A 27,982-nucleotide genomic window follows, 5' to 3' on the forward strand; every position below is an offset into this window, starting at 1 on the left:
GCTCTGCTCGTAAGGATCCAGTCCTTTGATTCCTTTTTTTTTCTCGTCATATCTCGTCCTTTGCATTAGGATTTAGTTTTAGGCGGTATGCCGTCCGACAATGTTTTTTTTAGTCCGCTGCAGACTCTCTATTTTTTGTACGATTATATTCTGTTTTTCACGCTAATTTTTCATTATTTTCATGCCAGAACACTAGCCTGCTATGCCAGCCCAGGTAAACTGGCCAAACATACCCATAATTCTTTGCGTTCTGATGACGTTGCCGCGCAGTTGGTCACATGTCTTAGCGATCTCTATTACTGTCCCACGTTCTCTAGGCAACGCGTCACTCATTTCTGGCATGAACCGCTTGCCTGTAAACCACAGAGCCCTACGGCATTTAGGACCTGGGAGTTTCCGCTTCAAAACCGCGAGGGAGCATGTGACTGACTGACAAACTGATCTATAAATGCCTGTAGGCCAGAGAGAACTAAGCTAGATCGTTTTGTAAGATTCGAACATTGGGATCTTGTGATTTTTTAGCTGACATGGATTGCGGAATTCTAACATTTAAATCATTTATTTTTTTTTTTATTTCTCAGTGTAATATTTTGGGTAAGTTTGTGTTGTTCTTTTTAGCATCATTTCTGTTGTATTTTTGTTTTGTTATTTTTGGAATATTTTCTGTTGTATTTTTGTTTCATAAATATAGAAAGATTTTTAGATGTTAGGTTTTGCTGTTGTTTGATGACTGTATTTGTAGAAAGAAGGGTCCTAGGCATCATAATAGTTTGTATTCATCCAGAGGTTGTTTCTCCTCCTCCAGACACTAAGAATGATTGTTCAGTCAGAGGAACACGCTTCTAACAGCGAGCTCATTTCTAGAATGTAATTTAATTTAGGGTGAGCCATTTGTTTGCTCTTTGTTTATACACTTAAGAAAACCAAATGAAAGAGCTTCATTGTTGTTGTTGCAATGCAGCGTTTAAAGGTATTCACACTTGTTTACATCAGAGTTGGTGTAACTGACAGAGCTTCTAACTTGATATCAGTGGAAAAAATTAAGATTGTTGATGGCCATATTGTCAGTGCCACTATGTAGGCCTAGTCATCTGACATGGCTTAGGGCCGCACACTCATTTTTGGCTTCACTGGGCAGGAAAGGGAGTTCTGTAGAAAAACATTGCTTCTGCAGTCAATTCAATATTTTCCTGTGCGTATAGCCATTGCTAAAATTCAAAGAAATCAAGATAAAAAAAAATTTAAGTTTAAGGCCCTTAGGGGCCCCACTGTTCTGGCCCTTTCTGCACATTATGCACTTGTGGTTTTGTGAGACTGTTTTTATTTCTTCCGGTAACAACAGTGCAGTAAGTAACAAAACCTGGAACTGAAAGTTCTTATTTGTCTTGTGTAAAGCTGATGTATTGCCATTGTGATGTGTACCTTCATGCCTCAAGGGTTTTACTTCTGCTCAAGCCGAGGCACAAGACTAGCATTCCAGGAAAGATTAGACGGCAGGAGAAGGTTACTCATGGTCTCATGACTGTGCGTTATGACTGATAACTGAAGAAACAGATCATGCACTAGCAAGTCATACATAACCCAGAATTCCAAAGTGTGCTTATGAAATGACCTCTTATGACATCATGTGAGAGATGATGCATGTTAAATTGTGATGTTTTCTCTTTTCAACATTCCTAAAAAAAAAAAAAAAAAAAAAACAGTTTAAAATATTTATTTTGCAGAATAGTTTATGGTTTTTAAAAAAGAATGTCAAAAAAGCAAACTTTTCCTGAAAATTATATACAGTTAATGACTCTAAAACAGTGTTGTTTTTTTACACACAAGTGAATGTTCAGTCAGATAAAAATTTATAAATTTTTTGGTGGTGTTTGTACTTTTAATTTTTAGATCTTGAATTAACTTTACCTTTTAATAAAGTTATTTTTTATATATTTTGGAACAAATAAATAGACCTGAGGATCATGTCTTTGACCCACCTGTTGTTTTTTTGTGTGTGTGTGTGTGTGTTTTTTTTTTTTTTTTTTTTTATTTTTCGGTTTGCTGTAGCTTATGTTGGCTCTTATGTGATAAAGAGCTACAACAGCTTTGAAGACTTTGTGTCTAATAAGTACTCCGTCATCCCAGCAGCCATTATAATCGGTGTGGCAGTGGTCATGTTTGTCATCGGGATCGTTGGCTGCTGTGCAACTCTGAGGGAGTCCAAAGTCGGTTTAGGCTTTGTAAGTGTCTGTGTACCTTTTGTGCCCAAAGCCTTTGTTTCAGTTTATTTTATCGAAAATAGAATGTAGGGCCCACGTTGGCAGTTTCTATTCCTACTTTAAAGCCTCTGGGCTAGTACTGGTTTCATCATTGTGTAGATGAGGGTTTTAATATTTTATACTTTTATCTGAATTTGCATTTAGTTTCTTCTCATCATCATGGTAATCTTCGCAGCCGAGGTGACCGCTTTTGTGTTTGGCTTCATCTACAGGGGAAGAGTAAGTAATTCTCATATAACTTCTGAATAATATGTATGATATGTAGAAATATGAATTAATGGAAATTTTTTCTTATGATGTATACAGATTAAGGGTGACCTAGAAAAGTCAATGAACAGCGTCTTTCAAAAGTATGATGGTGTGAACAGTGAAACCCATGCAGTGGATTACTTGCAATCCCAAGTAAGGCTGAAAGATTTATTCATATCATTGCAATCATTTTTGGTTGCAGAGGAAGTGACAGATTCAATAGGGATGAGGGATTTTTATTCTCTTTATAGTCCCCTTCATCTTTTTACATTATTCTTCACTTTCACATTTCCAGTTGGAGTGCTGTGGGGTGAATAACATCACAGACTGGACTGCAATACCATGGTTTGTCCAACATAACAACTCTGTGCCACATTCCTGCTGCAAAGCAAACGCTACACAATGCACTGGTCAACTCACCCAACTAGATCTTCTGAACACAAAGGTTTGAGTGCAAAACTGCTTGACATCTGATATTGTGCATTATTTTATTTAGTGAACAGTTTTATTTTAGGATTATTCATATGCTATTATAGTACTTAATTTTTTTTTCACTTAATTTTATTTGTTTGTTTGCTGTTTATTTCTATTTAAGTTAAGCGATTAATTATTAAATAAAACTATATAATTTCTATTTTTTTCTTTCACTTTTCAGAATTTTAGTACTTAAGCTTATTTTCATTTGTTTTTCATCTAATAATTGTATTTTGTTTTATTTCAGCTATGTCTAAAATAAATAAAATACATTTTTAATCAGTTCAGTTTTTTAGTTGCAACCCTTATATTCAGATCAGCGTAATCCCAAGCATATTAAAATTATGTAAGTATGTGAGTTTTTGTGAGGGGGGGGACAAAAACTGTTCTGTTGTTCCTACAGGGATGTGAAGCTAAACTGGAGCAGATGCTTCAGGATGTGCTTAGTTATGCAATGTTGGTCATCCTGGGATTTGCCATCATTAAGGTACATCAGCTCATTTTAGCCTCATCTTTATCCTTGTTTATCAGACAGTGAATTTTCAGCAACTCTCTCTCTCTCTCTTTTTCAGTTGTTTGGGATGCTCAGCATCTGTGTCATTGCCTGCAGAAGCAAGAAGAATGACTATCAGCCTCTGTATGCGTGATAGTATAATCTCCTGAATCACTCTCTAGTCTCTACATTCTCGATACTGTGCAGCTAAAAACAGCCTCACTGGCACCATAAACAACAGTGGTTTAAAGGTGTGACAGGTGTGTGGTCAGAAAAACACTGAACATTATCAAATGATCAAAGAGGTGTCTGAAAACCATGTGACATTAAGTAGTTTTGCTGACAAATATGTTTATGCTGGCCCTTGACAAATACTGTATGTCTATGCCTCCAACTCCACAAAAGTTTTAGAAAAAGTTATATAGGAGCACTTCACCAAATGTTTAAAATGTAGATCAAACTTTAGTGTTGATAGATGCAAGTACTTCATTTTTAAGGATTTTATGTTTCTGTGGGGTTTAGTTTCGACATTAGTGTTTTTTTTTTTTTTTTTTTTTTGGCTGCTGTTGTCCAAATGATATCTGTCTTAGTTGTCTGTTTACGTGCAGTGTTTTTTTTTTTTTTTTTTTTTTTTCTGATGTCCAAATTATACCTGTCTTATACTCATCTATGTTTATTATGTTCATTAAAAGAATTTCGCTTAACAGAAGGATATTAAATTATTGAAATAAACTGGTCTGAATATGTTTCTAAATTTTTCTAGATTACGAAAATGCATGTTAATAATTATCCTCAAATGAATGTTGTTTATTAACACCATTTCGGAGGAAATACACGTGCATTTAGATAAATCTTGGGTGTAGACTTCAGCTGTTATCTGTCTCATGCTGACACATTTATGACGGTATGAAAGTAAGCCCTGAACTCTAATCATCAGAAATGCTCTGTTGGCCCACATTTTTAATGCAAACACAAAATGTACTGAATCCCTGAATTTTAGAAACCATCTTGACACAAACTGAACAAAAAAATTAACAAACTGCCCCTTACTTTTTAGTGATTAAGCAGTGTTAAGACATTAAATTGAATGCAATAAATAAACAATTCAGTGTTTCCAATATGTAGAGAGAGAGAAATCTGTTAACACCATATAATTACAGCACTAATTTAAATGTAGTCAGATTCTGCTTTGTTAGTTTGTAACCAGAGAAAACCGTACAAGATTGAGACCTACCGAGTTTAGTGGTTTTAAATATAATATAAGATACGATACAAAATAATAAAACTGTATTTTGTTAAACAAATCAAAGTTAAACGATCTATTATGAGTCTTTGATTCTAAGTCATTTGCAATTGTAACCATTAGAGGTCGCTGCAAGCAAAAGAAAAAAAACAACTGGATACAGCATTGCGGTTGAATAGATTTTACTTTGCATTAAAAGCATCATTATAATTGAACAATATAAATGATCAATGATAAGCATATGCAAAATTTAAGTTGACTGTGTAAGTAACTAAACAGAACACACTGATTTGTTTATTTCATTTATTTATTTAGAAATGTACACACTGCTATTTTTTCCCCCTCACACTCTCACCGAGCTGATACAGGTGTTTGGACACATTGTATACATTTCCATCTTCATTTATCTAATTTCCTCCTCTCACTACTGACTCAGTGCAGTAACCTGACCTCAGTCGGGATGAAGCATTTGGAGGGCAGCCAAACACACTGTCTCTCCTGCTGAGGAATCCAAAGATACTGCATCTCTGCATCTCAGCACTGCTGGAACCGAGGTGCTCATTTTATTTCCAGGAACTGCTGTAGTTTTTGTAAGTAGAAGGTCTTTAGGCATCTATCAAGGAGTTGAAGGCACATAAACAGAATGAAGATGAGAGGAGTGTCAGTGTGCAAGTACAAAACCAAGACCTAATCACAGACTGACACCTTGGTTTGTTTTATCTTGGAAAAAAAGATGAAAGTTGATCAGACTGAATGGAAAGCTATTCTGATACACAAATTTCATCAATGGAAGCAGCACATGCTACTTTATTTGAGAGTTAGAAAATAAATATGGATTGTTCTCATGTAATGGCGGCATGAATTATTACCATATTTGTTGATAGTTATTAATTTGTAAGGAATTATTCAATAAACAGTTGAATGTTTAATATTATTAGAGGAAATTACATCAAAGTCTTTTTTGTTTCAATATACATACATTGAAATTACGTGTACTTTTATTCATAATGTAGTAAAGTAACAAAGTTAACCTATTAAGTTTCAATGTATAACATGTATAAATTTTTCTTATAATTGTATTAAATAGGCTACAATTAAATTTGTATCATTTTTATTTTTTATATAGAAATGTAATTGTATATATATATATATATATATATATATACACACACACACACACACATCAAATTATTTTGTTGATTATACAAATGATTATAAATATTTTTAACAGTGAAATTGCATGTACTATCTTGTCACCATAATAATGTAATAAAGTTTGTTTTACTGTATTTTATTATTGTTTTAGTTTACACACTTTCATATGAAAAAGCCTTCAGATATATATATATATATATAAATAAATGTTTTCCAGTAGCCTATACATAGACATACTACTACAAAAGGACTTGTCCGCATTTAGTGTCCGCACCTGATAGTACCTATTTTTGTCAATAAAAATTAACATTGAAAAATAGAGTCAGTGAAGCACTTTACATGTCAAACAGTCGAGACCACCTGCAGACCAGATGCCACGGTCCATCATCTGACCTCTGGACGTGTGCACGAGCGCGCAGGTGTCAGGATCACCGTCTGAAGGACGGGGAGGGAGTGACGTCATCAAGGGGGCACCAACGAGTTTTGCCAAAGAAAAGCTTGTAGATCCACAGTGGAAGAGGGACACTGGGAAACGAACAACTGCTGTGTGTCTCAAATCCACGCTCTCTCGGCGGTTTCTCCCGGTGACGCTATCGCGGGTAAGATCTAATGTTATTCTTTGATAACACACACGGAAAATTGCTCACGGCAGCAGCAGCAGCAAACTGACAGACTAAAACCTCCATCTACCGGACTGCACCAGAGCCAAGATTCAATAACAAACTCCGAACTACGAAAACATCACTTTCCCCATGGAAAACTGTGTTTGTTTTTCTTTTTTCCGACACAAATAGAGCAAACCCGTGGAGCAGCTGACAAAAGCAGGCGACGGTAAGAGATCCCGCATCGCTGCCTTTGTAGTTTTCTCCGCGGATGGGCCGGAAGATAAGAAGATAGTGTTGTCAAAATCTGATTTTATACTATCTTTCATACGTGTATAGGCGCTTTTGTCACTTCTGAATAGACTTGCTAGTGAAACTGTGTGTATCCGTTCAATTTCAGAACCATATACAGGCGTTACTATTGTCACACAAAGGCGAATGAATGCAGCGCTGCCTATTGTGTGTTCAGCTGGACTCACGGCTTCATTTGTGATTTCTTGCCTTCATTCACAGGCTTAACAAGTTCTCCGTTTTTATTTTTCCTTACCAAATGCTGTGCATAAATATGAACAATAAAGTCATTCAGCGTAATAAATGTATACATTTTGTTCTAACGTTCAACGATAAATCGCATCTGCTTGCACGTCAGCGTCATAGTCATATGCATTATTTATAAAGTTTGGCTCACCCAGTCTGGTCCACTAGTTTCTGCTAGATTTTAACGTACACTCATTTTTTTTTTTTTAAATCAATAAAATTGTCATATGAAATAGGTACTCTTTTATTATTATTATTATTATTATTATTATTATTATTATTATTTTACACAGAAACGGGTCCATCTCCTCATGGGTGCTGCCATGTGACATCACATGACCTGTTGTGATATGCAAAATGATGAGTTACTGCAGCCTAAGTTATAATACTAATACTAATAATGTTAACTTTATATAACATTTTTAATTCTTTACAAATTCTTTACAATGGAGGTGTGTAGAGTGAGAAAAAAAGCTATAGCCTATATATATACCCACACAAACAGCTTGGTCGTGGAGAAGCTGTGCAACAGTCAGTTCCGGAAGTAAAAATTCCTTTCATTTTCTCCATAGTGGAATTGATTTGAATGGTAACTTATTAAACTTTACACAGTCCTTTTGTTTAAAGACAACTATGTGCTTTTGTTGAAGCCATACGACCAATTTATTTTGCCGATTTTATTTAACTTATTTTCTTAAATAATGGTGTTCAGCAGCAGAATGAAAAAAATATATTACCCATGATTCTGCAAAGTAAACTCCACCAGTCAGAAACTGATACAAGCAAGTTGTGTCAAAATAACTCTATAGTGTCCACCCACTCCCATGAGGCACTGCGAATGACAGAATCAAGTCAGTCTTCCTATGCTCTTAAAATACCCTAATATTTGTTTATATATGCATATATAGAGAGAGAGATCAAGAGTATATATAACAAAATATGTTTTTATATATATGCAATCAACATCTTTAAAGAAATATTTTTATATTTTATATTTCTCCATCTTTTTAATTTGATTGTCATTTGCAATGCTTTATGGGATTGTAGTTCTTTCCTGTCTTGTATGTTTTTGTGTTCAAATTTTCAGATGTTTTTTTATTTTTATTTTTTGCTTCAATTATAATGCCTTAACAAAGACTTTTTAAAATCTCTATGGGAAAAATGAATGGGAGAAAACTTCCAGCTCAAGGGCCACTGAAAAAGTGTGTGGGCACTGTTGCGCTCTAAGAGCCAATTAAAGGCAAAGGAGTTCATCTTAAAGAACTGAGTTGGAAAACAAGAAATACTTTTTAAGTGATATGAGACAATTAAGTCTAGTGGAATAGCACTAGATGCATATTTATTTAATAATGTAGAAAATCACCAAGCTGAAACATTTGAAAAACTATGAACTGTAAAAATGTGCATTTGGTGGTATTTCTAAACTATTCATGCTTTTATTGTAATCAGTATCTAACTGTATATCTGATTTCTGTCTCTCTCTTTCTTTTTCTCCACTGAAGGGAATGCGTGAGGAGCATGGAGGGTACAGGACAGCCTGAAGCTGGAGATGGCAAGTGAAAGCTCTTAGATTATAAATGAAACTCACCTGCTGCTAACGTTAAAGTCAGACATCAGAGAACCTCCGACTCCAGTGCAGCAGTGTAATTGAGTTTGAATATATCATGGAGTGTTTTTAGGGTAGAGAATCCTGGGAGACTGCGTTTCAGAGTGTTTGCTGTGTGCAGCAGGCACTGGCTGACTGTGGGATGTTGCTATGGAAACACTTGCCCTGTACTAGGGTGTTGAGTTGTATTCCACCCAGCACCGTGCCCCCATTCCTTTGACAGTGTGCAAATGTGATTTAAGATCTCTCTCTTCAAGAAGAAGGGTTCATTTTTGCTTCATGCAGCTGTAGTTTGTAGTAGATTGTAATAAAAAAAATAATAATCTGGTGTTTTTTATGGCTTTGTAATAGAATATTGCATTGTTTGGTCATTTATCATTCTCCTCACTCTCTGCAGCCTCTCACAGGCAATGCACAATTGCTCCTCTCTAAGCCATGGCCTGGCAGAATACATCCCCATTACGTTATGGCTTTGACCTGGGGGGACATTACCAGGATCTGCGTCCTCTTGGCACGGGAGCGTCCGGCCTCGTCCTGTCTGCGGTGGACCGGCGCAGCGGCCTGTGTGTGGCGGTTAAGAAGCTGGTCATGCGAGATGCCGTCAGTGTAAAACACGCTCTGAGAGAGGTGAAGATCACCCGCCACCTGCAGCATGAGAACATCGTCCGGGTGTATGACGTTATGGGGCCGTCCGGTCACCCTTTACCACGTGACCTGTCCCATGTGTCAGCAATATACATTGTGCAAGAGTGTATGGAAACTGACCTGGCACGATTACTGGAGCAGGGGCCGTTGCCAGCAGAACACGCCACCCTGCTCTTTTATCAGCTGCTTCGTGGGCTCAAGTTCATCCACTCGGCAAACGTACTGCACCGTGACCTCAAGCCAGCGAACATCTTTATCAACACAGAGCAAATGCTGCTGAAGATCGGAGACTTCGGCCTGGCTCGCATTGTGGACCCACATTACTCACACAAGGTAAGAGTCACAGCAGCAGGGCAGGTGTTACTGAGGCACGTACTGCTTCACTCACTAGAAAGAATTACGAACATCTATATAGGCACAGAAATGGTACAGTGCTTCCTAATGTAGGTATATAACTGATATTTGTTATCAATATTCCAGCTTAATTGGTTATTAGTGCTGTAGTAACATGTCTACTGATAAATGGATAAATGGTAAATGCCCACTCCCCCCCCCCCAAAAAAAAAAAATTAGAATATATATATATATATATATATATATATATATATATATATATATATATATATATATATATATTATATATATATATATATATTAAACAGTATATATTTTATTGTATATTAATGCTCATTCAGTTGTAAATTATCTATATACTTTATTATATTATATAAAATATTATTTATAACAATTATCAAATAATAATTAGCTATTATACATTTCCCCAAAACTAATATAAATTTGCTATTATAAAATAGCAACTTTGCAAGAAAATATATAAAATAATAATAATAGTAACAATAAATATTGTTTTATTTTTGAGGGTTAATTATCATTATTATTACATTATTTTAACAATAATCACATGATGATTACCTGAACAATTAGACATTGCCAAAAAGAGTTTGGCAGCTAGACAGCAACTTTGCAAAAAAATTGTAAAAAAGAAAACACAAAATACTATGTTTTTAATGTTGTGGTTTGAAGATAATTGAGTTGTAAATTATTTTATAAAAAATTAGGCATGTAACAATTATTACAAATCAGTTCTGCATTGGTTATTGGTCACTTAAACATAAAAATAATTTGTATTGGCGTTGGTCAAAAAAGTCAGTATTGATCCTATCAAAGTGATCGAGATGTTTATTATTATTATTATTATTTATCGAGATGGTTATTATTTACTCTGTAGTTTTGAATTAAACTATATAGTTTTGGTTGAATGTTTTTTTTTTAGTATATGTGCCATGGCAATACCATATTTCTGGACATGTACCAGGGTATTCTTTGAAGTACATTGTAAATGTCAGGATAATCATTAGGTTACCAAGTATATATGAAAGTACAAGGGTATTACAGTCTGATACGACCATAGTGTAAAGGCACCACCACTACTTTCTGTAAGAGTGTAGTTCACACTGAATAATACCATGAAGAACTGCTTATTTTAGTTCATTTTAGGGATCTTTTAGTTGTTAGTATATAGTACTGTCTTATAGTATGTACTGCCTTACGAGCTTTCACTGTGGTTCACCCTGCAGTTCCAGTCTGGCCTTGATTAGCAGAATCACATTTGCTATCAATTATCATGAGCTGCTGGCTAAGATAATGACATATTAATCCATTTACAGCCTCATCTTCAACATGACCTCCTTAGGAACAGAAGTACTTTATATTATCTGCTTTCAATCAGTCTTTTTGGTGGATCCCATTGTCATAAGTCTAGGCAGCTCTAAAATATTCACTCCAAAGCTTTATGACTGATTTCTTTCCTCTGTGAAAAATGCTTACAATTCAACTGTTTTGTACATCAAATAATACACTTCAACCTGTTGATTGAGAATGATTCTTTGGAGACATCCTGGTGACCTTACATGAATATAATAACAACTACAATCTATAGTTACTTCATACTGGATTGCACATATGTTTTCAAACATTACACTATTCCGTTACACAATAATTATGAACAGTTATCTTGATGTTATGGGAGCTGAAAGATTAATGTGGCACTTTACTGTCTCATTGTGCTTCTGTATTATTTAGCAGAGCTCACTGTGTAACACTAGCAGTCTGGGAGGACAACATGAATGGAGAGCTTTGTGTGAGACAGGACAAGGTGGGGTGAATGATCAGGGAAGGGGGATAGTCACAGTTTGGGATGGAAGGAACTGCTAGGATAAAAACAGCCCAGGAAATTATAGCAGGACAACTCTTTTGGGAGCCCAGTTTAAAATGCTATGCACTGATAGTAAGATAGCTGAGATTGCAGACTCAATGAGAGCAGCATCCCTGTGCTCTCATGTCACTCAAAATATGCATATATTATCAAAATGTCAAAGCTGCTCTTTCTGCAGTGACCACACTTATTGCAAAAACATTTGGGCAAGAAATTTTAGGCAACAAAGTTTTTTTTGGTTTGTTTAACTAGAAAACAATAGACGTATTGTGCAAAATGATTAAGATGTATTCAGCAGATATTTTCTGATTAGGAACAATTAGCGGGATATGTGCTGATAGGATACCTGTGTGTTGCCAGATCTTGCTACAAAAATAGCCAATTACAAAAGAATATTGTTCAATATTATTACAATTCAAAATGTTCTATTGAAATATATTATAATAAATGTAATACATTTTTTTTTTAGTTTTTAATAACATTAAAATTCAGCCATTACTCCAGTCTTTAGTATCACATGATCCTTCAGAAATCATTCTAATGTGCTGATTTGGTGCTCAAAAAACTCTCCATGTTGAAAAACAATTGTCACTTAATTTTTTGTATATTTGCTGTACCATTTTCTCCCCAGATACCACTTGGATTGGTATATTTTTTTAATGTAATGCAATGAAATTCATACATTTTCAGTGTGGTTTAACTTTTGTCTATCCCATTCCCTATATACAGTAAATACACTAAAATAGCCTTATTTTTTGGTCTTATTTACCAAGGATACCAAGTAAGCCTGGACTGCCACCTGTGCCCCTTTTAGAATATAGGTGCACGATACTCCTGGTTGTATTAGTCTTAAGAATCATTACTATGTCATTGCACCTCTGAGTATGCAGTGAGCTTCAATGAATTAGGGGCAGTAGTTCCTTTCACCCATTCACTGAACGAGTTCTTGCAACTCTGCTGCTCAGTACTGAAAGCGTCTGTTCCCCTCTCAGCATGGAGGGAACATTCAGTTCCCAAATCTAGAGGATCACAGATAAGTGGACCATGGATTCATAGAAGCATCTGGATCCACATGCTTGCAGTGCAGGAAGGGGACTGAGAGAGCCACAGATGATTACACTCCTTCAATACTACATGGAGAATAAAGATGATGTGGACTCTGAATGTCATGTATAATTTAAATAAGCCACCAGTTGGCTCATTGTCCTGTTCAGTAGCTCATTTATGATGGCTTGACCAGTGTACTAAGCCATTTTAAATAGGTATTTCATAGATTATAAGAGATAAACGTGCTGTAAGCTTTATTATATTGCTTAATCATATTTCTTAAGGACTTATGATTGTCTTTGTAACAGATTGTTTTGGAAAATTTAAAAACTTATTCATGCACATTTTCAGATATTACACTACCGTTAAAAGTTTGGAATAATTAAAATTCATAATAATATTTTTTTAATTACAAATACATCTCTTAAGTTCACCAAGGCTACATTTAGTTGATTAAAAAATATAATTTTTAAATTTATTTTTACATATTTTGTATATGTTTTAAATATGGTATAATATACCTGCAGTGTCACATGATCCTTTCAAATATGCTGATTTGGTGCTCAGTTATTATAAAGTATTATTGGTAAATTTTGACTGTATATTACAGGATTTTTGTGAATATATAATACAAATATATTTGTATAAATATAATCTAATGTAAATAACTTTATTAATATAAAATATTAGTTACACTTTCTAAAAAATATACATGAATTGTATTTGTGGATTTTTGGCCAGTGAAATATGAGATGTTAGCAGCAGAAAATCCTCATTTTCACATCCTTCTCAGTGTGTAAGCTGCACTGACAGTTCTTGACAGCACGAAACCAGCGGCACAGACCCTTGGTGTTCAAGATGCCTGATTTTTGCCATTATTTTTTTTCTTATTATTGCTCATTTTCAGTCTTTGTTCACCTGGTGTGTGAACAGTTTCAAAGGTCTTAGTGAATCAGCTTCAGTGAGAAGACAAAGGCTCTCTTTGTAAGCCGAAAAGGTAAATATCATTCTCGTTTGTGTCACCATCACCCTTCAGATCCACCCTACCTACTGAGGCTGCTTGCTAAAATCTCACAAATAATTCATCACCTGGGCCCAGGGGGAGAGTGGGAGGTGAGAAAGAAGAGGAAAGGATGAAGGATGAGCTGAAGGAGATTGTAGGAGGGGGGTATTGGGAGTCATAGGGTTACTGTACATCAGCTGCTTCTCATCATCAGACTTTACACTGATGCTAAGTCACATGGCTTTTTTTACACCCTACTTTTTATATTTATATCATACAACACATTTACATTTACAAAATTGAACTGATCAAAAGTGACAATAAAAACATTTATAATGTTGCAAAAGATTTCATTTTCAAATAGATGCTGTTCTTTTGAACCTTTTATTCATCAAAGAATCCTGAAAAAAATCATCATGGTTTCACAAAAAATATTAAGCACACAACTGTTGTCAAAACTGATCATAACAAAAGAAATACCGTTTCTTGAGCATCAAATCAGAATAACTAAAAGTTGAAATAATATGGCTGCATTCATTTGTAAATACAGTAAAACAGAATAATATATATTTATATTATTATATAAACTATATTAAGTTTATATTATATTTATTGATTTAATTTATCTCTGTCTGTCTGTATTACTCTCTCTCTCTCTATATAATCAATATATATATATATATATAATTGTATTTTTTTCAGGCTGTCAACATCCAAAAACGACAATAAAAATGGCTATTATCATGTTAAGTACAGCATTTAATAGTTGTGTATGTTGTATATGAATGACATGTTCTGATTTCTCTGCAGGGATATCTGTCAGAGGGAATGGTCACTAAATGGTACCGTTCACCGAGACTGCTGCTGTCTCCAAATAACTACACTAAAGCAATTGATATGTGGGCCGCAGGCTGCATTCTGGCTGAGATGCTCACAGGCCGCATGCTGTTTGCAGGTAGGACTAGAACAGAGCTCAGTAATGAGCAAAGGCTCGTCATTAGTGTTTCTGTTGCTCTATTGGTTTTGTATAGATCTCGCGGTTCACTTGAGAAACAAGAACGTCGATCTTCATTATGCAGGCTTAGTTTTAGAGCGTCCTCTAGTGGCTATTGGTGGTAAAGTAAAAATAGATCTCTAGGCCAGACATATCAGTCGAGTTTAGCATTTAAAAGTTTTAAATCCTAACTTTTCATTTTTTAAACTTAATCATTTTTAAAATAGTTTAGCCGTTTTTCTTGCCTTTCTACATTATAAACTTGTAAGATCCTTGATTTGTCACAGTCTAGATCCAGACAGTTACGACGCTGATTCTCTTCTCTAGGTGCTCATGAACTGGAGCAGATGCAGCTGATTTTGGACACTGTTCCTGTTATTAGAGAGGAGGACAGACAGGAACTGCTGAAGGTCATGCCTTCTTTTGTAGGTCAAGGGTGGAAGGTCAAGAAGTCACTCAGAAAACTGTTGCCAGAGGTGGAGGACAAAGGTAAGCTGAGCATTTTTTTTTTTTTTAACATGTGATACTGTGATTCATCAACAGCTTTATTCACCGTCTCCACATTTCAGCCATTGATTTTCTGGAGTGTATCCTCACCTTTAATCCCATGGACCGGCTGACAGCAGAAGAGGCTTTGTCTCACCCACACCTGCAGAGATACTCGTGTCCTCAGGACGAGCCTGTCTCCCTGCAGCCTTTTCGCATAGAGGATGAGCTAGAGGACAGTCTGGTCACCGAGCACGGTCATGCGCTCAGCTCCCACTGGGACAGGTACAGTGCTCGCATGTCACACCAGGCACTCTGACTTACCAACACCAAGAGTTCAAGCTTTTCTTTCCAGATGATGTCATTTGTTACAGATCTATGACAGTATTAAAAAAAACACTCTTGCTCTTTTATAAAGAATTCAGTCTATATACATTCTTTTATAAGAGAAAAGAAAACTTAGTTTAGTTCATAAAGTAAATGTATTTAATGTCTTCTTAATACATTTTCAAATAGTACAATCCACATACCTACCATCTTTAATGATCTTTACTTAACCCTCTATTGCACGTATTATGAAATATTTGATAGCACAGACTAAGAAAACAGTTGAGAGAAAAACAGATGCGTGCAGGTCTTAAAGTGAAAGCAGACTAATAGAACTAAACATGCAGTCGTTAAAGGGATAGTTCAGCCAAAAATAAAAATTCTGTCATTATTTACTCACTCTCATGTTGTCCCAAACTTGTATTAATTTCTTTCTTGTGCTGAACACAAAAGAAGATATTTTGAAGAATGTTGGTAACCAACAGTTGCTGGTACCCATTGACTTTGATTGTAGGGAAAAAAATACTATGCAAGACACTGGGGACCAGCAACTGTTTGGTCACCCACATTCTTCATTATAACTTTTGTTCAACAGAAGAAAGAAACTCATTCAGGTTTAAAAGAATTTGAGAGCGAGTAAATATCAGAATTTTCATTTTTGGATGAATTTTTGCTTTAATGTTAATAAAACATAAAAACTGAGAAAAATCACTCACTGCTCTTGACTGAAGATCTTTAATACAGTTGCTTTAATAAGAGTCAGTTTATACAGTGAAGTGTCTTGTGTTTTATTTTTATATTTGTTCATTAAATGTCTTGAATGTTACTGTTTAATACACCTTCTCTACCTGACAAATAAACACTGTTTTATTTGTATATTATGTGTGTTTGTAATGTGTATCTTTGTTCTTATTTTTTAATAATAATCTGACATTCTTATTTGATATTTTGTTACCTTGAAAGGTTTTATTTTTAAAATATTGAAATTAGTTGGGCTGTACTGTTCATACAAGTTGCAAAATAGTAAAACCATCATGACAAAGAATTGTGATTTTCCTGAAAAATAAAAAATAAATAAATTGTGATATATTTTTGCCATATCACCCACCCCTAATGAAACGTGTCCTTGCTGTATAAAAGTATTCATTTTATTCTTAGTGACCATAAACTTTTGAACTGTTTACAAATCTTATTTAATAATGCTTGCTTTAATATAAAATGACAAACTAATACAACAGTGTGCATTATTTAATTTTGTTTAATTGTTTATGCTGGTGTCACAATGTTTTACCTTGACTTAAAAGTTAATGTAATTAAAAAAAAAAAAAAAAAAAACTTTTAACCTAAAACCTGCTAATATGCATCACTTTATATTTTGTATGCCAAACAAATGTATGCTAAAACTGCATATACATGTTTCTCTTTCAGGTATGATGGGAGTCTGTCGTCAGACGTTTATTGGTCGCAGCAGGAGCAGTGTGGCTGCATGCAGAGCGTCTCTGAACTGGGAGAGGCGGAAGACGAAGAAGTTCAAAGAGATCCACGAGCGAGTTCAACAGCCCACATCGAGGAGGTTCAGGTAGACCCTCGCAAATACTCCCACAGCAGCTCCGCAGAGCGCTTCCTGGAGCAGTCCCACTCGTCTCTGGAGCGCATCTGCGGCCAGGTCACGGAGCTGGACTGCGGTCGCTCCTGCGATTACAAAGTGGGCTCTCCGTCCTACCTGGATAAGATTGCGTGGCGGGAAGGGAAGCCGCAGCACTACTCTGAACCCAAGCTAATACTGGACCTGTCTCACTGGAGGCATAACACCATGTCTGCTCCAAGAGGGGGCAGCGTGGAAAAGCCTCTCGCTGAGCCTGGAGATCTGTTCCAGGAGATCTCACGCTGGGTGGAGAGCACACAGTCTGGTCTCCACTCGCCTGGTTCTCCTCAAAAACCACTCACTTCCCCGTGTTCCCCTCCTCAACCTCTATCTCCTACAATGTTGCCTCATTCTCAGATGCAAATTCCAGGGGCTTTGCAACTGACCAGCCCTCAGGACAACAGGAGGAGTCCTAACCCCTTCTTCTCCGCTCCTCCTCCTCTGCTGCCCACTTCACCTTCCTCTCCTCATCACAGTTCATCCGATTACCTGTCTTTCTCCATTCATTGTGAAAACGATGAAGAGCCATCGCAGATGGATCCTTCCGGAGAAGAACATTTTGACCTGGATGTGTTTATCTCTCAGGCTCTGAGGCTCTGTGGTCAGAGCGAGGTACTGGTGGAGAACTCGGACGCTCCCGAATCGGGCAGCATTAGTCATGTTCGTAACGTCACAGATCACAGACCCTCCAGAACACAAACTCTTACGCCTGAGATGGTCAAGGCTCATGGATGCAATAAAGAGCACTGGTAGAGGATATCTTTGACTTTTTATTTAATGATTTTGAAGATGTTTGGCATGAATGAATGTGAATACTGGGGACTTATTGAGAATGTTGTTTTATTACCTGAAGCTATGATTCCAGAAATCTAAAGTATTTACCTCTAGAATGCGGATTACTTGGCAGAAAAAACATCTGAGATCTCAAGATAGGATTTGATTGGAGCCTTGAGGGCACTTGGTGATGGGAAATCTTTTTTCTTCCCTCTGTTCTCGTTTTCAAAAAAAAAAAATAATAATAATTTCTGTGTGCTCTCATATTTGATTTCCTGCATTTCTGTTTACTATTCCATATTAAATCTTTTTGGCGAATACATTTAAAGTAAAATTTTAAATTTAATTTTGAAATTGTGCAAGTTTCTTATAAAAATGTGCAAGTATTTTTTTTCCCCTCCCAACTAATTTTTCCCATAACTATCTCTGCAGGCGATCTGTAAATATGAAACAAATGTTTTATTTAATGTTACTCAAGGCATTGAGCAAGAGAGAGGCTGTCTTTCAGTTGTTGTCTTTGTCTTTTAATTGTCGTTTAATAACTTTAGTCTGGAACAGATCTTTAGTTTATTGTCAGTACTTTGTTAAATAATTAAAAGTGTGTAATGGAAGTAATTTTTTCCATGTTGTCTAAACAAATTTTACACTTTTAGCTGAAAAATGATTAATGCCTGTCAAATATATCTGTGCATTGGGTATTTCTAGTTTTTTTTTTTTCAAATAGATTTTCCACTTTTTCACATCTTCCAGTGGATGGCCAAACAGTCCCACCGCAAACTCACACCATTGGTTGCTGTGTTGTAGAAACAGTAATATAAAGACATTCCAAAGAAAAACCCACATCTTCAACATTAAAACATCAATCACCAAATTAAAACAGGAGATTGGCAGATTGTTACTCTTTGTAATTTTAATTCCCATAATTTAATTAGTTAAAATGCAGACAACTTTCACAAAAAAAAGGTTCCAAAAAGAAAGAGAACAGCAATACAGTACATTTGCAGATAAGGGGGATTTTGTTAAAATTCAAGCCCTGTCTTAAGATGGTGCCAGACAGTTAACAGCATAACATTCACATCATGGCAATAGAGACGACACAGCAGGCAATCAGCAGGCCAGCAGAGGATTGGGCTACATTCTATTTTCAAGTGCAGATAAGAACATGGAAACTTAATAAATGATATTAGTACCCTACGGGAGAATGTCGCTAGGCTGCCAAGAACAGTTACGAAACCTTTTATCATCACACGGGTTGTGGATCTGAATGATTTTGTTTCGGTAAGTCTTACATAGTGATCTGTTTGGATTTGTCCAATCATAACATGTCCATCTAAAAACACAGAATGGCTTTGATTTTTTTTTTTTTACATTTATTTAGCGTAACAGTGGTTAACATGCCATTCTTTGAATATGTAACTCAGGACTAACTCTGTGGCCAAACTGCAACCTCATGTTCAGTTACGCAAATACCTGAACGCAGATGCGATTCCAAAATTCAACACGACTCTCAGCTACAGCGGCAAAATAGTGTTAATTTCTTATGGATCAACTACTGTCATGATGACTCCGCAACAATCTAATGTTATAGCAACTTGCCTGAATATTAACACATTAAAGGGATAGCTCACCTTCAGTTTCTGGTCCCAGTTGACTTGCATTGTGTTTTTTTTTTTCTTTCTCCATACTATGGAAGTCAATGGGGACCTTCAACTGAAGGTGAACTATCCCTTTAAGTTTAATGTCAGATACATTTAAAGATTCAATTCAATCACTCTGAGTACTGAGGTTTGTTAGCGTGAGATCAAATTTACAAGAGCGTATGCGCGTTGGTTCAGCGCCAAGCAGCTGCGTTCGCAAACTTACGTAAAGAATGTATTTTTAATTTTTGTTAATTTTTTTTTACTGCGCATGTGGAAGATTTAGCTGGCGTGCCATTATAAAACAAACCAAGTCATAGCAGAAAGGCAGATTATATCGCCAGGTTGATGCAAAATATCAGATGCAGGTTAGAAAAAGTTTTACTGGATCTTGCTGTGCCCCTAAATTCTAAACGGTGTGTCGCCACTGCTGGTGGAGGTCCGATTGACCACATTCTGGCAGCTCAATATTGCATTTCAGGGAAACAAAATTACAAAGTTACCCAGCCTTACTTTTCAAAAACTAATCATGAAAAACTGTTAAAATTTTAACAACTCACAAACACTCACTCTCACACAAGGGAGAGTCGTCCCTGGGCATGAAAAAAACAATGGATACATGGAACCAATCCACGTTACGATCACCTGCCTGAACTTTTTAGACTCTTTTGTGATATAGCCATCTTTAAGAAATTGTTCAATGGTATTCAGCACTAAATTTTCTTAATATAGTTACTGGCACTTCAACATAATCGCTGCTCAGGAGCCCAGTTTACTCTCCATGTGAGTAAAGTCACCACCCAGGTAGAACTTATATATGTAGAAAAATATAGTTTAATGAAATTTATATCTATTAATTTCTTTTATTATTATTTTTTTTTAATCATATCCACCATGTAAAGTTGTGTACTACATATAGCAGTGTGATGTAACACAGGATCATTATGATTCACACTGCTAAAACACAAAATGACATGAAAAACCTTTGCGCTATGCCTGGCTATTTCATATTTAATTTGTGATTAATAGTTAGTTGATTGGCATTTTTAGGCAACTGCAATGAGTTATTCTACAATATGATTACAATGTAAACACCACAGTACTGAAGTTACTGTATCCAACAAACAGTAAAGCACAACATTACAAGGCAAATGGCCGTATTAAGTGATTTAAGTGAGTGACGTGACACACAGCCAAGTATGGTGACCCATACTCAGAATTCGTGCTCTGCATTTAACCCATCCAAAGTGCACATATATAGAAGCATAGCTTTGTTCTTGATGAAAAATAAAAACAAAAGTAATACACAGAAAAAGAAAGAAAGAAAGAACAACACTTTTGCATTGGTTCAAAGCCACGCATTTGTACAGTTTCCAAATCTGGTGACTATCCCGAGGCAGATTACGACAAACATCTAAGCCCAGTTCACCTGATATCACATGGACATTTTTGGACTGACATCACAGGACGTTTTAGTTTCTTGTGGGGTCAGGGCCACAAAAAGGTTATTACATATTGACCTTTCCTTAAATGACTCATTCATGCCACTAAATCACATCCTGACCTGATAAACCTCAATGTGATATCAGTACTGAAGGCTTTATCAGTGAGGCTGAATCAAGTATCTGAATGCTGATATGACACTGACCAACAGAAAGGCCCGGCGTCTAACACTGCCACTCAATACATCATAAATGTGAAGATGGTAAATCTGTGTTTGTGCTGGTTTTATGGTGATTTTGGCTGTCCTGGCACATACAGGTATTTATATTGGCATCATCCGTTGGGCTCGAAGAACATTATATACTATTGCTAGACTGAACTACTAGCATCCTGTATCCACAATACAGAGTCATCTGATTACTGTTGTTTGAATATTGTTTAGATTGTAATCACAAACACTGTCAAATAATATGGCGATTAAACTTGATCATCACAATGTTTGGCTATTAATCTTCCAAAAATAGAGAGAGAGAGAAAAAAATCATTGATATTGTATGTATACAAAAAGTGAATTACAGAAAGCTTAAAATGTAACTCCTCAGATATGACTTCTTTATGATCCTAACCAGCTCCTCATATTTTATATATTTTTAAATGATGGTGCATGATTTATTTTTCACTGATATGAGGATCTGTTAGGGTAGGCAATGGGAGAAAAAGTGGATTTTTTTTTTTTGCAATTATTTTTGATGTACTTATGACTTATGATTATGGATGTAGTGTCTTGTCATAGTAAAATAATTTTTTAATTTTTATATCTTTCATATGCTTGGAAAGCATACGTTTCATGCAACTACAAACCTGATCTAAAGTCTCCTTAAATGTAACAATATAAGACTTCGAAATAAGACATAACTAAAAATCTAAAATCCATACCTAAATATATACAAAGTAGAAATTATAGTAGCATACATAGTTCAAAATAGGATTTTGTCTTCACACCTCTTGTGTTTTTAAAAAGGTATGAATGGTAACATGTCTAAAAATAAATACAGCAATAAAAGAACAGGGAATTCATACACATTAACCACTACAAAAATTATTCAACTTATTTCAATATTTCATGTATTATGAGATAGCACAGTTTTGTCACTTGATTTTTATGTAGCATAGAGTGTTGACTGAGGTATGATTTTAGCAATGCAGCTAATGTAGGTTTTGAACAGCAGGATGCTGATCTCAGTGTCATTTACGTAGAAGTTTGACGTTTCAGTGAATGGGAATAAAAGTGCGATTACAACACACCACGCATGATACATCTAAAAACATTACATTTAAAGGCCCAAGAGAAGTTAGTAGCCATAACATTGTGCCATAAAACCAATTTTCTAGTCCCATTCTTCATGTACTGATATTTTTTTTTTTTTGCGATATTGGCAATTGCATGAGTATTTGTATGTGCATATGTGTCCAGTTCTCCATCTGTTTACTCCCTTGGACATGTAGGACCACAAATGTACGAGAGTTATTTAAAATGTACCATTTGAAATCATAAGTCAAAGATCTTACGGTAACATTTCAACAAAACAAATAAATACTCTTAACAAGATCAAGGATATTTAAGTCAAAGGATTCTGGATGCTTTTCCAGGCAGCATTTGAAGACTCTCCCCACCCTCTGGCTGTCCCCTTATATCTTGCTATTTTTTTCTGTCTGTGTCTCGGTTTTATTTTTTCATCATTACCTTCCTATACCTCCCTCTCTTCCCCATTTTCCATCTCAAACATAAGGCAGTATGCCGTAGACAAACAGGGCCATGACAGCAGCGCTGAAGAGGCCTGCTAAAGGGACGGTCACAAACCAGGCCAGGAAGATGTTCCGGAAGAGATGCCAGTCCACAGCCTTCTTGGAGCGGATCCAGCCCACTGCCACCACTGAGCCCACCTGCACCCACAGCAAAGGCAAAATCAGCAGTAGCACGTTACAAAAATATGAAAACAGTAAAATGTGGATTTCATTTTTCAGCGTGGAACTAGGTCATGCAATCTTTATGGAATGTATTTTGTTATTTCTATAAAGGCTTTTTAAAGATCCCATGAAATCACAAGAATATGTTTCTGTCCTGCTTCAATCTTGAAACAGTAAGTTACATTGCCACATTTTTTTAATAAGGTCAACTGCCTTTAGTTGAAGGCACAGACCTGGCTATTTGATATTAGTAGGGGGTAGGACTGACATGATATTTCTAGTAGCGCTGGATGAAACAGATTAACTTCATTACTGAATGTTGTCAACAGACTGAAATATACCTAAATAATATTTGGTTATTTACTATAAATCAGAGGTCCCCAACCACCGGGTCACAACCCAGTATCTTGGATGTGTTGCTATCGGGTCACAAGAACGTTCTGGGAAAAATGTGTATGACGTGTATGTTATTTATTGTGTGTTAATGATTGTTCTAATTATTCTGTATTTTCGTTTGTTGTACACGATTTTTATGGAGTAGCAATTAGACTATTTCATGTAAATTAATGTTTAATTAGTTAATGAATGATTGTTCTGATCTGTCATATATTAGGGGTTCAACGGATCACAGTTGATCTGTGATACTTATGCCACAGGCCCCACAGTTCGGCACACATGTGATTCGCAGATTAATTTGCCAATTTACATGTTCAAGCGATTTCAATCCACAAGAAGAAGTGAAAGAGAACTCAATTCGTTCCTCACGCGTTGTTTTCAGTGTGGACAGCAGCCTCACACACCAGAAGCGTGCACACGTGCAGAGACGAGTTTCAGAAAGCGTGTGAATACAGAGTTGATTCCTCTTTCATGTCTTTTTGCGTTTGAGATGCATACACATAAAATTGTCAAAAAAAAAACCTTCTCGGCATTCTCATTCTCTGTGCTTTAAATAATTTTTTTCTTGCTTATCTGAAAAATCATCTGATCCATGACTCAAAAACCACAATATGATCCGTTGAACCACTGAAATTTTATTATATAATAAATAAACCCCACCCCACTCCAGCCGGTCCACAAGAATATTTTCAAAATATAACCGGTCGGTGGTGTAAAAAAGGTTGGAGACCCCTGGACTACTCCAATAATGCTTAAATCATTGCAACATTCACCATGTTGCTTAATTTTATAAATCACCACCACAACAATTTAGGGAATATACTGAACGTATTTAATATATCACCCAATTATTCATTATAGAAAGCATTTTGCTAAGCAAAAACGTGGGCTAAATCAACTAAAATCTACATGGCTTCAAAGCTAACAGACATGGGTTGATACAAATTTTGGTATCATAGGGTCATGAGCATAATATCTCTACTGAAATAACAAAATACAGGGATTTGCTTAATTGTGCAAACTCCTGGGAAGGGGCTAGTTAGAGAACACAAAGTACAGCAAGGTTTGAGATCAAGCGTTCTTTTCTTTATAAAATCTGGGTCATCGCTGTCTGCAGACTGTAAAGGTATTTACAATTAAGACCTCGTGTCCAGTGCTTTTAACAAGCCATTATCCTGCGCTGCATTAGTCATGTTCTCATTTTGCTTGAAAGGCAAAGTCATGTCATGTCCTGCCTAACACAGGGCAGCAGGAGGAGTAACATTTCCATGCATGCTGTGTGACTCTGGGGATATGGTGACAGGTGTTTGCTGAGCGATCTGGCTCTTCTGATACAGTCAGTGTAACCGAAGCCTCCATCACAGGGGGGCTAAATCTGGAGCAAAAGCCAATCCAAAGTCAACAACAGAGAATAAAAGACTTTAGGCCTTTAATTCTCCCATGATTTAAACCCCTTGATCTACTCGAACATCATGCAAGACGCTTGACCTGTGATCCATGTGACTTATCCATGAAATCAAGACCTTTCTGTGAATTTGTTTAGCAAACAAGATCTAATCAAAATAAACCTGATGAAGATGTGACTCCTCCATTGCTGCAATGTCTTTGTTCCCATTTCATAATAATATAAGTGGCTTTACTGGACAAAGCTCACCTGAACATTAACGGCCTGCTAATTCATATTTTGGATGCTGTGACAGAAAGACATGACATGCTCACCGTAGTAATGCTGATAAACCCAATTATTCTTTTAATAATTTTTTTCAATTATCATTTTTATAAACTCAATTATTATTTTGTCTTGTGGAGTATATATTATATACACATCCGTTATGTGAAATAGCGTATTGAAGACAGTACTAAATAAAAAATAACATGCAATTTTCAGGATCCCTCTTATTTTGTGAAAATCATTAACATATTCCATATTCTTCAAGGGGTAGGTAAACTTATGAGCACAACTGTGTGTATATTATATATATATATATATATCTTATTTATATATATATATATATACACTATATATACATATATATATATATGTGTGTACATATGTACATACACACACACACACAAACATGTGTGTGTGTGTGTGTGTGTATATATATATATATATATATATATATATATATATATATATAATTTAGAGAGAAAAATACACGTTTAATTGTGTTAAGGCCCATTCACACCAAGAACGATAACTATGAAGATAATTATATAAGCATTGATATCGTCTGTTTATTCCAAGTGCACGCTCTTGAGTTCACTACAGCAGGATTTGTGGTGTGCCATTCTTTAATATTGAGAACAATTATTAGAGCTATATCTTTATAGTTATCGTCCTTGGTGTGAACAGGCCTTTATTTTTTATCACATCAAATTACCATGTTAACTTGACAGCCCTTACTCAAACTGAACCTTAAGCCTTCTATCTTTAGCCTCAATTCAGGTTTTAAAGCACTACAAAGATTTTTCGAGAAGTTAATGAATCTGAATAGAGGTCATGGAGTAGAATGAGGTATCAGTCTAAAGCCAAACATGCTTAAAGCTCTCGACTGCTCTTGTATCACAAAGCATCCCCAAACCCCTACAAAAACATAATAAAGCACACACAAGAAAATAGAGAATAAATAGAGGTCAGCTCATTTGTGCTCTAGGGATGTGTAGCAGCAAAATGTAAACACGTTTTTTTTTTATTGATTTTTGACTATAGGTGAGATTGCTGGACTCATTCTCATTTCAGTTTTAGCCTAATATGAACAGTGCAGGCTGTTGACCTATGCTAATGAGGAGAAATTACCTACTTTTAATGGATTACTGTAATTGGAATGGTTTGGTTAAAATGTTTAGCATCTGGACTACAATGTATGCACTACACAGTACCTACACAGAAAACATACTGTCTTTGATTAATGCATTATTTTTATAACAACTAAGCAGATTAATCGAATAGGCGAATCGAAGTTGCAATCATGGAGTTACATGTTTGCAGAGGTGAGCATTGATTGGCTGTTCGATGATTACACTAGTGAAGCTATGGGGGTGGAGTTTAGCACTACCAAAGCTTCACTACTATACCAATACCTTGCAGTGGGTGGAGCTTATAGGAATGCCCACATTTGAGGCAACGAGCACTGTTAGAGCACTCATTACTTCAATGCAAAATCCACTGTGAAAAGACGACAAATGACAAGACAAACACAACAGATAAAACGTAAGAGACACACATAGCATGGAGCAAGACACCAGTGGCCCGAGCAAATGCGTACAAATACACAGCAACATGCCATGAGAGAGAGGAGGAGGGGGACAAAGAGATGATGTAGTGAAGCATCACTTAAACACAGATCTGTGAAGAGAAGAGTGTTATTTCATCCTGTATGCACCAAAGCCTGAGAGAAGAAGAGGGAGCCTTCGTCTTCATTTCTAAAGGGTTTGAGAGAGCTGTCTCAGCCTTGATGAGAGCGTTCATTGTCCCAGGATTGACATCAGTGTGCAGTAAAGCTGCTTTATAACCATCAGAAACAGTGACCAAACTAATGACATCAGTAACTGGATGGCTGAGATCAGAGAATCCTGTACACCTGCCAGAGTATAATATTGATTAAAAAAATAAATACATCAAATGTCATTATCAGTTAAAAAAAAAGAAGAAAAAAAAAAGTGCTTATCGTTCAGATGCACTTCGAACAACATCTTACATGATATGCTTTATTTGATAATTTGCTTAATATTTATGTAATAATTCTGTATTTAAATACATTAAATAGAAAAATAACATTTCAAAATAATAGTGAAGTCTTATTAGTCTACTTAATTTGGTACTATATTTTTGTTAGTAGTAACAGTGCTATTTTAGTATTATTTCTGATTGTTTTAACTTTTTAGTATTATTTATTAATAGCATTATTTATTCATATTTTGAATTTTTTTTTTAGTTTATTTTTAGTTTCAGTCATTTTGTTAAGCACTTTTGCCATTTTTATTAGTTTTTTTATATTTAGCTTTCATTTTCATTTCAGTTTTAGTTTCAATAAGTTTAGTATTTCAATTTAAAAAAATTCAGTTATTTGCTAATGCAACATTTCTCATTTTGAAGTTTTTCATGTAATACTTTTATTTTATTTGAGCTTTATTTCAATTAACAAAAAAAAAAGTTTTTTTTTTTTTTGTTTTGTTTTTTTTTAAAAACTGTACCTGAACTTTGGTAACTGGATTAAATGTTTGAGCTGGAAAACTTATTTATTGACAACTAGTTATTTACTAAACATAACACTAAGCATTTTTCAACATTTATTTATAAATATAAAATATCATTTGATTGTATGAGTTTAATTGTTGATTACATTTGAGGTCTAGCGAGGTCAAGACCAACGAGACGGGACACATCAAAATATTTGACTCAATTTGAAACAATAGAGTAGAACATGAGATTTTGTCCGTTTATTGTAATAGGACAGCACCCTATTTGTGTAAAGTGTCAAGTGGCTGTGCATCCATGTCATTATTTATCAATAACAAATAGCAGTATCATATGCTGAAAGCTGATGTGGGCACTTCTCATTCCCTGCAAAAACAAGACGGCTCCCTCTTCTCTTTAGTGGCATGCACACAATAAGGGGGCCAGCTGGGCTCTGACCCGATCTTTACCTTGCAGTGTGTCGTACTGATTGGAAGTCCGATATTGGACGCCAAAACAACAGTGATCGCTGAGGCCAGCTCAATAGTGAATCCACTGCGGGGGGAGGGCAACAAAACACA

At 35.7% G+C, this 27,982-nt stretch overlaps 3 protein-coding genes across 9 annotated transcripts in view; 2 read left to right on the top strand and 1 right to left on the bottom strand.

The window, feature by feature from the left end:
* Nucleotides 1-2,039: 2,039 nt before the first annotated feature.
* Nucleotides 2,040-4,231, top strand: LOC109095595 (tetraspanin-36-like; the record flags this gene model as incomplete). Its single annotated transcript, XM_019109307.2, has 6 exons — nt 2,040-2,222; nt 2,406-2,480; nt 2,568-2,663; nt 2,806-2,955; nt 3,388-3,471; nt 3,557-4,231. Coding segments are annotated over 6 exons (663 nt in total), but the record flags the coding sequence as incomplete, so codon positions are not given.
* Nucleotides 4,232-6,292: 2,061 nt separating this feature from the next.
* Nucleotides 6,293-19,666, top strand: LOC109095580 (mitogen-activated protein kinase 4-like). 3 transcript variants are annotated; one of them, XM_042762417.1, is made up of 8 exons: nt 6,294-6,474; nt 6,670-6,706; nt 8,517-8,566; nt 9,018-9,598; nt 14,362-14,506; nt 14,873-15,034; nt 15,115-15,316; nt 16,787-19,666. In XM_042762417.1, exons 4-8 carry the CDS (start codon nt 9,056-9,058, stop codon nt 17,754-17,756), a joined length of 2,022 nt encoding a protein of 673 aa, XP_042618351.1. In that variant the 5' UTR covers nt 6,294-6,474; nt 6,670-6,706; nt 8,517-8,566; nt 9,018-9,055; the 3' UTR covers nt 17,757-19,666. The 3 variants fall into 3 exon arrangements, with proteins under 3 accessions (XP_042618350.1, XP_042618351.1, XP_042618349.1); XM_042762416.1 differs by having other exon boundaries at nt 6,293-6,706; XM_042762415.1 differs by lacking the exon at nt 6,670-6,706 and having other exon boundaries at nt 6,295-6,474.
* LOC109095012 (sodium-dependent phosphate transporter 2-like) overlaps nt 18,668-27,982 on the bottom strand; it is a 34,356-nt gene continuing 25,041 nt past the window's right edge. For 4 of the 5 annotated variants that reach the window (XM_042762419.1, XM_042762423.1, XM_042762422.1 and 1 more), the window contains exons 10-11: nt 27,872-27,956; nt 18,668-22,801 (exon numbers count right to left, since the gene is read on the bottom strand). In XM_042762419.1, the coding sequence (XP_042618353.1) occupies nt 22,637-22,801; nt 27,872-27,956 (250 nt within the window). In that variant the 3' untranslated portion in view covers nt 18,668-22,636. Of the gene's footprint in view, nt 22,802-26,305; nt 26,391-27,871; nt 27,957-27,982 lie in introns of all 5 variants that reach the window. The other variant, XM_042762420.1, reaches the window with a different exon arrangement.

This window comes from Cyprinus carpio, chromosome A8 (assembly GCF_018340385.1).
Source record: "Cyprinus carpio isolate SPL01 chromosome A8, ASM1834038v1, whole genome shotgun sequence".
Taxonomy (NCBI): domain Eukaryota; kingdom Metazoa; phylum Chordata; class Actinopteri; order Cypriniformes; family Cyprinidae; genus Cyprinus; species Cyprinus carpio.

What these genes read in the sequence shown, in the direction of transcription:
- LOC109095580 (XM_042762416.1), top strand. Translation starts at nt 9,056, where the DNA reads ATGGCCTGGCAGAATACATCCCCATTACGTTATGGCTTTGACCTGGGG. An exon ending in ACCCACATTACTCACACAAG is followed by an intron (nt 9,599 to 14,361) that starts GTAAGAGTCACA and finishes ATTTCTCTGCAG; the next exon opens with GGATATCTGTCAGAGGGAAT. An exon ending in GCCAGAGGTGGAGGACAAAG is followed by an intron (nt 15,035 to 15,114) that starts GTAAGCTGAGCA and finishes TCCACATTTCAG; the next exon opens with CCATTGATTTTCTGGAGTGT.